This window comes from Plecotus auritus (assembly GCF_963455305.1).
Source record: "Plecotus auritus genome assembly, chromosome: 11".
In the NCBI taxonomy this organism is placed as follows: Eukaryota; Metazoa; Chordata; class Mammalia; order Chiroptera; family Vespertilionidae; genus Plecotus; species Plecotus auritus.
This window is the reverse complement of record NC_137777.1, coordinates 2,369,601-2,379,905: the sequence shown is the minus strand read 5'-3', so window position 1 is coordinate 2,379,905 and position 10,305 is coordinate 2,369,601. Positions and strand designations below refer to the sequence as shown.

Below are 10,305 nucleotides of genomic sequence, written 5' to 3'. Positions count from 1 at the left end.
TTCAGAGAGGAAGGGAGAGGGGGAGAGAGACGAAAATAATTTTATGGTTGGGGGTCATCACAACATGAACTGTATTAAAGGGTCGCGGCATTGAAAAGGTTGAGAACCATTGCTCTAGAGCTTCCAGAAAAAAAGCAAAGGAAAACAAAAAAAGAAAAAAGCAGCCTGCTGACTCTTTGACTTTAGCCCCTGGAGACCTGGATATGACTTTCCACCTATAGAAATGTAAGATAAACTTGAGGTGGTTTAAGCCACTAAATTTGAGGCAACTTGTTATAGAAGCTACAGAAAAACAATATGCTGTTATTTTTCTTTTTTCTCTCTGTTTATAATAGACGAAGAAACCAAGAATCAAAAAAAAAAAATTAAATGGCTCCTTCGCAGTCTGTCAGCTGCCACTAAACAAAAGCCCTGCCCCTGACACAGGCTCCCGCTGCGGGAGCAGCAGTGGTGACCAGCGAGCCAGCCGGGCAGGGTCTGGGGTTGTGCTCCTGAAGGGCCCCGATTCCTGGCTGCAGCAAAAGCCACCCACCTTCAGGTTCTAGCAGGCCTGCGGACGGGTGTGCATGCCCTCAGAAAGTGCCTGGGGAACGTTGAGAGAGCTGCTAACTTGTGTCAGAGCCAAATCAATCAGACGTAACTGGGGAGGGAGAGATTTTTCATTTCTCAAGTTAATGAACAAATGGATTTCCTATTCATTATTCATGGGCTTTCCAAGTTTAATGAATAGCTCAGGGACAATCATTAAGTTTCGGTATTTATAGAAAATCAGCACCCGCCAGGTTCAGGAGGCATCCCGTATTCAAGTAGCGGTTTATTATGCGTGATGGACTTGGCCCATTACTTTACCTGGTGTTTACCCACGTCACTCTGTGAATGAGCGAGAAGTGACGGTTCGTTGAGCCTGCCCCGCTCTCCACTCCACTTTGCTTTTGTTCCTTTGTGACAATCCGATGCCAGTTGCCAGGAGCCTCAAGGCCTGCTGGCCGGGTGTGTGCTCCAAATGCTTTTGCTTGTTGTCTGTTTTGTTTCTTTGTTTCCAGGAGAACTGAGTTGCCTCTTAATATTCATCAGCCGTTTTCCGTTCATTTCTGCTTCTGCTTGGAAATGAATCTCTTTCCTTCTCTCCCCTCCAGAAGGAAGACCGTGGTGGGTCTTGCGTTTAAGGCTGATGTAAGCCATCAGAAGGGCTACTTAAGACTAGGTCTTAGGGTTCACTGCCAACCAGTAGCAGAACCAGAAGAAACGGAATAAAACGCCGCCTCCTGGGCCCTTACCCTTTCCCACTGCCACCACTACAGACATTTAAAGAGAATAAACTTGGAGATACTTTCAAAAGGAAAAACAACAACACAAAAAACCATGGGACTGATATTACACAGCAACGCCCCTCGATGTATCGTTATTACAACAGTCAGTGTTCTCTCCGCACAGCTTTGGTTCAGGGAGGAAATGACGCCGGAGGCAGGAGCGCCAGCCCATGTCACTTTCCCTAATGGACCAGCTGTGGTCGTAGGACCCCTCCCGCTGAGAGTGGTTTTCTTCAGCGTGTAAGTCGGATTCGGTCTTTTCCGCCACCACAGCCTCCTGCTTCCGTCCCACGTGGAGCGCCATCCTGCTGCTGCGAGGACTCGGCTCCGTGCAGGGGTCCTCACCAGCCTGAACCCCCGTCTCGCTCCATCTGGGCCTGTGCACGGTTGGCCCCGTCAGTTACGTTTGGGAGTGGGAATGCGAGGCGAGGGGCCGCCTCTTTTCCCTGCGTGAACCCGTGCCCAGGCCGCCTTCCCCACAGCCATTTCCTGCGCCCAGCAGCTCAGCCAGGAGGGAGGGGCCGCCTACTGGGGAGCAGTCCAGTCACCCCTCTTACAGAATCTCCAGGTCGGTGCAGGTTTTACCAGAGGCTCCTCAGGGGCCCCCCTCGTTGGAATTCCCCCAGCGCATCGTGAACAGCTGGAAATCTTTTTTTTAAATATATATTTTATTGATTTTTACAGAGAGGAAGGGAGAGGGGTAGTTAGAAACATCGATGAGAGAGAAACATCGATCAGCTGCCTCCTGCACACCTCCTACTGGGGATGTGCCCGCAACCAAGGTACATGCCCTTGATTGGAATCGAACCTGGGCCCCTTCAGTCCGCAGGCCGACGCTCTATCCACTGAGCGCTGACAATCTTTTTATTTATGTACAACTAGAGGCCCAGTGCACGAATTCGTACATGGGTGGGGTCCAGCTGGCCCGCCTCTATTGGAGTCAATCAGGTGGGGTCAGCCGGGGAAGGGGCCATGGGTGGTTGGCTGGCCAGCCCCACCCCCTGGTCGAACTCCGGTCGAGTGGACAATTTGCATATTAGCTTTTATTATATAGGATTTCACCTGTGCCTTACAAGATGCTGTGTTTCTTGAAAACAGGAAACTTGCCTATTTTGCCCTTCACTGGATACTCTGCTTCCAGCACAGTGTAGCCTTCAGTGTCTCCCACAATCCTCTGTTCTGGGGAAGGATGGACCCAGGGGGACTTTCAGGGGGAAGATGCTCAGAGGTAATAGTTTAGACTGGGCAGATACTATTATTTTTATTGTTACTGTAGAGTTGCCCACGCCAGCCAAGGATTTTCTCTCTCGCGGCACTAATGACATTACATCGTAAGGCGCTGTCCCAGGCATGCCTGTCTCCCATGCCTTGTCCAGAAATAGCGCTTGGAGTTAATTATAGGCCACTCTCCAGACAGTGACCTCCCTGCGCCCTGGTCACCTTGGCCCCCCTCCCCAGCACCTGGCGCCATGTCTGCTGAGCTTAAAGGAGGGAGCGTCCATCTGGGAATAGACGCTGGTCCTCAGCCCAGTCTCTGTCACGTCCTTGTTCGCTCCGCCCCCTGGAGAACGAGGCAGCACTGAGTGACAGCCGGCCCAGGAATACCTCCCCTTCTCCATTCTCCCCGACCACCGGGACCACAGGGACCTGGGGAAGGAGACCAAGGTGAGGCCAGGCCAGATGCCTCACAAACGTCTCCCTAGCAACAGCCTGGCCTGCGACACGAGGGGTCTGGGTTACTAAGCAGCCCAAGGTCAGCTGTCAACAGGGCACAGCCTCCCAGAGCAGGGCCCACCTCGTCCTCACCGTCCTGACCTCAGACCTCAGGGTGATGGAGGCGGAGCTGTGACCCACACTCCTGGGGAGGAGCAGCCGTGGGAACGGGTGCGGTCTGTGCAGGTCCTGCTTTGTTTGATGAGCGTTTTTAGGTCCCAGACGCCTTGATGACAGAAACCCCACCTCTCTCCTTCCCACAGGAACTGGAGAAGGACACGGTGGTCAGAAAGGAATCGTCACGGGGACTGAGGAACAGGAAATCAGATTTATTGAGCACCTGTGCGGGCCAGCGTGTCACGCACACACTCACGCGCACACACACACCCAGGCCGGTTCAGGGGTGACGGGGAGACACACATCCGAGCTCCGGCAGCACCTGCCCACCTGCACCCTCAGGAGAGCCCGGAGCGGCCGCCTTCCTTCCAGTGCAGGGGAGTGAGGTCAGGAAGGAACTCGCACCGACAGGTCCTTCCGTGGCTGAGATGCCAAATCCGCATCGAAGGGCAGGGCCTGCTCCCCCCACACCCGCCTCCCGATCCGAGTCCAGACAGGATCCCGCGAGCCGCTGCCGATCCCGAGGCGCTGCTGTGCAGAGGCCTGGAACCACGAGAGGGGTGCTTGCCCCCGCCCAGATCCCCGCTCTCTGCACCCCGTCAACTGCAAACTCGTTCCTCCTGCTTCACTGTCCCTCCTGGGAAGGTTCCCGGGCGCCCTCCCTCCGCTCAGCCAGGAGAGAAGCTCTGACTCATTCTTCTCCAGTTCCCTTCAGGGCCAAGAGGGGAAGTTGGCCCGAGTCTGGCCGGGTTTCAGCACCAGGAGTTCCGTCATGGGCAGCAGCCAGTCAGCAGGCTGTCAGGACTATGACTCGATTCCTGCCCCCAAATCAAGTTTCCACTTCAGAGGAGAGGGAGCAAAACTTGCAAAGCATGAACAAATGCAATCATAATAATAATTAATAAAAATATTAATAATCTGACCGACCGCCAGCATCTGTTGGTTTGAATAACACCGAGGTCTCTCGAGAAAATAAGTGATGAAAGAAAAAAAGCAGGTGGCCGAAATGTTTCAAGATCTCCGACGTTCTCGGCTCTGAGTTCAAGTTTCAGAAATCCACCGCAGTCCCCGGGCCTTCCGGAATCTTCTAGGGGCCCTTCACATTCCCCGGGCGGGCGGCAAGGCTGGCGAAGTAGGCGCACTGGGAGGGGTCGCACTGGCCAGGGGGGCCGGGCGGGCCCGGAGGGCCGGGGTGTCCAGAGGGTCCGGTCTCCCCCTGAGGGCCAGGGCCCCCAGGAACCCCATCTTTGGCGTAGCCGGGCTCCCCGGGCCGACCTGGCCAAGGAGCAAAACAAAGAGAAGGGCGTCAGGGTTCTCTGGAGCAAACGAGCCCTTCCCAGTGCGAGCCGCCCTGGAGACGCCCTCAGAGAGCAGCCGGGTCTGGGCACTGGGCACGGGTCCCTGAGGGACCAGGACGGGCTCCGGAGGCTCCGTGGGCACCAGGGCGCAGGGGCACCTGGCTGTGCAGGGGAAGCGCTGCCTGGTCTGTGGACTAGGACAGTGATCGGTGCCACTGGAGAGGAGCAGACAGAGGCAGATGATGGCCCGGGACGGAACATGTGCTCCGTTACGGGGCGGATGGGAAACCCGGCCTTCTATGTTCTCACAGGCTCCTGGGAGGTGCTTCTGACTGCGAGTGGGACACCCAGTCCTGTCATTAACCATCAGCCCGATTCACCTGTCCCTAGAGACACCTGGTAACACCCCATTCTCCAACACCCAGCTTGTCTGCAATTTCTAAGCTTTATCACGTGGGCAACTGCAGACTGGGACCACATCAGCCTATTCTGCAAACCATGGGCAAAGACGATGTAAGCAGAATGTAAGCAACTGACAGACCAGAATGACCCAGAAAATATGACCCGTAGGCACGCTTCCCTGCCTCCACTTATTAAGCATCATGATACAATATATAATCAACCTGTCTCCCCTTTTGCTTTGGCAACTGGGAAGCTTGGTGCTAAGGGCTAGAGTTAACCTTAGCAATGAGAGTCCTTCTTAAGTCTTAATAATCATGTTAGGAAATCTGAGTCCCCGTAAACTAAATAAAAAGTAGATTCTTACGTTAAAAAGACCTTCAGACATTTCAGGAACACTAAAATTCATGAGGGCTTTGGTGGCCGTTATGTCTCCTACAGCCCTGCCTTAGACCAGGTCCTGAGACCAGCAGCTTACTCATTCCTTCAGCTCAGAACCTCTGAAGACCAGTCTTACCCCAACTTCATCTGTCCAGTCAACTCCCCCTTCTTTATTTGGAATCGCCTTATTTAAAAATACTATTAACATTAAAGCTATTGAGAAGCAGGCAAGAAGTAAAAAATAAGTATTTGTAATGCATTTGTAGGTATCTTCTCTAAGGAGAATAGCAATTGTGGCCACTGGAGGACATTTGGAAAATCAAGAAGATATATATATATATATATATATATATATATATATATATATATATACACACACACACACACACACACACACACACACACACACACACACTAGAGGCCTGGTGCATGAAATTCATGCACGGGGGGTTGTGTCCCTCAGCCCAGCCTGCACCCTCTCCAATCTGGGACCCCTAGAGCGATGTCCGACTGCATGTTTAGGCCCGATCCTACCAGGAAGTCGGACATCCCTCTCACAATCCAGGACTGCTGGCTCCCAACTGCTCGCCTGCCTGCCTGCCTTCCTGATTGCCCCTAACTGCTTTTGCCTACCAGCCTGATCTCCCCCTAACCACTCCCTGCCAGCCTGATTGATGCTTAAATGCTCCCCTCCAGCCTGATTGCCCCTAACTGCCCTCCCCTACAGGCCTGGTCACCCCCAACTGCCCTCCCCTGCAGGCCTGGTCGCCCCCAACTGCCCTCCCCTGCAGGCCTGGGTCACCCCTAACTGCCCTCCCCTGCAGGCTTGATCGCCCCCAACTGCCCTCCCTTGTAGGCCTGGTTCCTCCCAACTGCCCTCCCCTGCTGGCCATCTTGTGGTGGCCATCTTGTGTCCACATGGGGGCAGCAATCTTTGACCACATGGGGGCAGCCATCTTGTGTGTTGGAGTGATGGTCAATCTGCATATTACTCTTTTATTAGATAGGATAGAGGCCTGGTGCATGGGTGGGGGCCAGCTGATTTTCCCTGAAGTGTGTCCTGGATCAGGGTGGGGGTTCCATTGGGGCATGGGGAAGCCTGGGCAAGGGGCATGTGGTGGTTTGCAGGCCGACCACGCCCCCTGGCGACCCAAGCAGAGGCCCTGGTATCTGGGATTTATTTATCTTCTATAATTGAAACTTTGTAGCCTTCAGCGGAGGCCAGGGCAGGCCAGGAACTTGGCTTCCTCCATTGCTGGGGAAACCCAAGCCTCCTGCTCACTCAGTGGCCGCAGCCATTGTTGTTGGGATTTATTTATCTTATATAATTGAAACTTTGTACCCTTGAGTGGAGTCCAGGGCCCGCCAGAGTGTGCGGGGAAGCTTGGCTTCCTCCATTGCCAGGGAAACCATCTTGGTTGGGTTAATTTGCATACTCACTCCTGATTGGCTGGTGGGGTGGCTTGTGGTGTAGCAGAGGTACAGTCAATTTGCATATTACTCTTTTATTAGATAGGAGATATATATATATATAAATATATAATATACACACACTAAAATTAAAATGACCTCTAGGCTTAATATTCAGAAGTGACTTCGGGTCATTGTATGAACTAGAATTAAACCTAGAAAGCTCAGTGGCACAGAGCTCGATAACCACGCAGTGTCACGCTTTCCACTTCCTGCCTCCATCTCGCACCGTGGAACTGCTGCCTTCCCATAGAGCCACGGGGTGGGGAGATGAACTTGCCTGGTCCCAGGAACAGGCCAGCCTAGGACAAGCCAGTACTAGTGGCCAGCATCCCCCCAGATATGCTGAGACATAAGGATGGGGTGCAGAGGGAAAGAATCAAGGGTTCAAGGGTATTTGGGAAACACCAACTGAACGTGCGTTTTTATGCAAATTCCTCGGCACGTGTAAGAAGCCAGCGTGCGCTGGGGGTGGCTAGAAGGGACACGCAGCTCCCAGCACGGCCCAGGCTTATTTCACCCCAAGTCAAGGGCCCAGGGACGTCCCACCATTGTCCTAGCAAGTCCAGAAGCGGCCATTTCAGATGGGACAGGAAATCAGTGTCTGGTGACCTTGTGGTTAAAGGTCACCCTTTCTCCCCAGCCTTCCCCGAAGGGACCCACCACCATGGATGCTGTCCCCACCAGAGACCCCAGATGCCATGCCCACCTGGGATTCCGGGGGGGCCCATCTCGCCTCGGAGGCCGACACCTGGCATTCCTGGGTCACCTTTGGCTCCTCGCTCACCTGTGAGGGGAACACACACCTTCAGAGGCAGAGACAGACCATGGCAAGCGCAGAGAAAGGGTCCCCCGTGGGGGGGGGGGCGGTCCTCAAGGACCTGCGATCTCCACTCCGACCACCCACAGCTGGGCCCTAATTCCTGTTCACACACTCACCACACTCACCTTCACATACACACATTCGGAAATATACACAGGTGCACACACAACTGACACTCTCTCCTAAATGCATGCTCAAGTCACACATTTACACGGTGACCCCAGCACCTAACTACCTGTCACATGCACACACAGGCACATACACACATCAGGAAATAGGTACATACTCATGCAGACGTGGAGACTCACGCAAACACAGGCACACGTGCACACACTCACACACACTCTCCATAGATGCACGCGTCCGCACATCCACTCACATAGGCCTACACTGCATGTCCTCAGAGCATTTGCCGGAGACTCCGAGAGGGAACAAACCCAGCATCCCAGGGCCTGTGGCACATGCACAAGACACAGCTCCCCCCCAGAAGCTGGGAAGCTGCTGAGCCGAAGAAGCAGCGCAGCACGGAGAGCACGCTGATCCGAAGCGGGGGGTAAGCACCACAGAGGGTCAGGGAGACCGGGTCCACCCCCCGCGGATACAGGAGACGCGTCTGAGTTAACACTGTACAGACTGATTAAGCTGGCCCCCTCCATTTCCTTCTCATTGTTCACCTTTTTATGTCGTTCCTACAATATCTCCTGCGGCGACGTGTTTCTTTTGTAATCCCCTGGGAAGTGTGCCAGTCCGGGAGGCGTGAGACCAGTCTTTCCTGTTGGAACTGCTACATTTGCTGTCTGCCTCCCAGTCTGATGTTTTCCTACATTTTATGTTTTCTAACGGACACTTATTTCATGCATTTTGTTTTATGAACCAAAAGAGATGGGATCTGGACACAAATGTAACAGAAAGCCTTTTCCGGAGGGGGAACATTACAGGGAATGAATGAATGAGTGAATGAATGAATGACTAGAAGGAAACAGGCCGTGGGAAGGAAAGATGCTAGAAGCATCCACTGCCCTAAGCACAAGTTACGCAAGTCACGAAGTGGCAGCTGAAATCAGGCCCCACACGGTGCCCCACTCCATTATTCTTCCCGGGGGAAGAGCCAGTTATCAGGCTGGGGAGTTTGGTTTCGGTTCTTCCTCTCACTCTCCCGCATCTGTCTGCCTGCAGGGCTGTCTGTCTTGTCTGTCTGCAGGGCTGTCTGTCTGCCTGCAGAGCTGTCTGCCTGCCTGCAGGGCTGTCTGTCTATCTGCCTGCAGCGTTGTCTGTCTTCCTGCCTGCAGGGCTGTCTGTCTATCTGCCTGCAGGGCTATCTGTCTGCCTGCCTGCAGGACTGTCTGTCTGCCTGCCTGCAGGGCTGTCTGTCTGCCTGCAGAGCTGTCTGCCTGCCTGCAGAGCTGTCTGCCTGCCTGCAGGGCTGTCTGTCTGCCTGCAGGGCTGTCTGTCTGCCTGCAGGGCTGTCTGTCTGTCTGCCTGCAGGGCTGTCTGTCTGTCTGCCTGCAGGGTTGTCTGTCTTCCTGCCTGCAGGGCTGTCTGTCTATCTGCCTGCAGGGCTGTCTGTCTGCCTGCCTGCAGGGCTGTCTGTCTGCCTGCAGAGCGAGCGCCTCCTCGCTGGTTGCCCCCTACGCTACATTGCAGGAGAGACCTGCTGCCAGGAGTGCCCGGGTCCAGGGAAGGCCTGGGGCCCGAGAGCTGGCGGGTTTGCCGCCGTTTTAGCTGCAGCTCCAGCCACTTGATCCAGCGGTAAAGCTGGCGTTTGGTGGCCATCTGCCTGCAGGTTCCATCTCTGGTTCCTCAGTCAGTTCTACTCTCACAGGGGCAGGAGGGCGTTTCATTGACCCCGACACCGGAGCGGTGGGGATGCAGGAGGACAAGGCAGGGGAAGGCAGTGGATTCAGTCCTCCTGGCAGCAGAATTTTGCAAAACTGTCAACTCTGCCGACCGTTTACCCTATGGGAAAAGTGCACGATGCCAACATGCTGGCTACCACGCCGCGATGAGGATGGCATAAATCACACCTCCGTGGTGCGGGCGCCTCACCGAGGTCCTTCTCTGCCTTGTGGACACTGGGAAGCACAGTCCCCCCCACCCCCCCGCCCCGGTCCTCACTCACCTTTGGGACCAACTGGTCCGGACGGTCCTTCCAGACCCCCCTGCCCGGGCCGTCCCGGCTCCCCCATGGGGCCTGCTCGGCCTGGAAGCCCGTCTTTTCCGGGGGGCCCCGGTGGCCCAGGTCTGCCTTGAGACGCCTTCACGTGCGCCGGGGGCATCTGGGCCATGAGGTAGGCGAGTTTGGCTGCAGAGGGTGAAAACAGAGGTTTCGTGAAGGAGGGATGAACCACAGGACAGCATGGCGACCCGCTGCAAGGCTTGGGGACTGAGTGCACAGAACGTGCATGGTCACGGCAGAACCGGCTCTGCGGGTGGTGAGCTGCCCGTGCGAGAGGTAATCAAGCAGAGGCAAGTCGAGCCTCACTCGCGGGAGCTCTGGAGAGGGGTCCGTGTCAGGGGAGGCTGGCGAGAGCCTGCCAGGTGGCCTCAACCTAGATAGCCATGGAGCCGCTCTCCGCAGCCTTTTCCAGCGAGGCTGCCAAGAGCTGAGGGATAAACGGCAGGCTGCTCCCGGGCTGCCAGAGCCCCGCCCGCATCTGCGCGCTGCGAGGAAGGCAGGACTCACTCTCCAGCTGCTTCCCGACTTCCTCCTGGATGAGCCGCCGCAGGGTGTCCAGGGAGGGAGACTCGCCCTGGGAGGGAGGGAGGCGGGTTATGCATCTCCCCGGGAACTCCT

General features: G+C 55.2%; 1 protein-coding gene across 3 annotated transcripts in view; it reads right to left on the bottom strand.

Annotated features, from left to right (window-relative positions):
- Positions 1 to 3,337: 3,337 nt before the first annotated feature.
- Positions 3,338 to 10,305, bottom strand: part of COL22A1 (collagen type XXII alpha 1 chain) — a 131,463-nt gene continuing 124,495 nt past the window's right edge. For all 3 annotated transcript variants that reach the window (XM_080646832.1, XM_080646834.1, XM_080646833.1), the window contains 4 exons: positions 10,195 to 10,261; positions 9,631 to 9,813; positions 7,398 to 7,475; positions 3,338 to 4,415 (listed from right to left, as the gene is read on the bottom strand). In XM_080646832.1, coding sequence (XP_080502958.1) covers positions 4,228 to 4,415; positions 7,398 to 7,475; positions 9,631 to 9,813; positions 10,195 to 10,261 — 516 coding nt within the window. In that variant the 3' untranslated portion in view covers positions 3,338 to 4,227. The remainder of the gene's footprint in view (positions 4,416 to 7,397; positions 7,476 to 9,630; positions 9,814 to 10,194; positions 10,262 to 10,305) is intronic.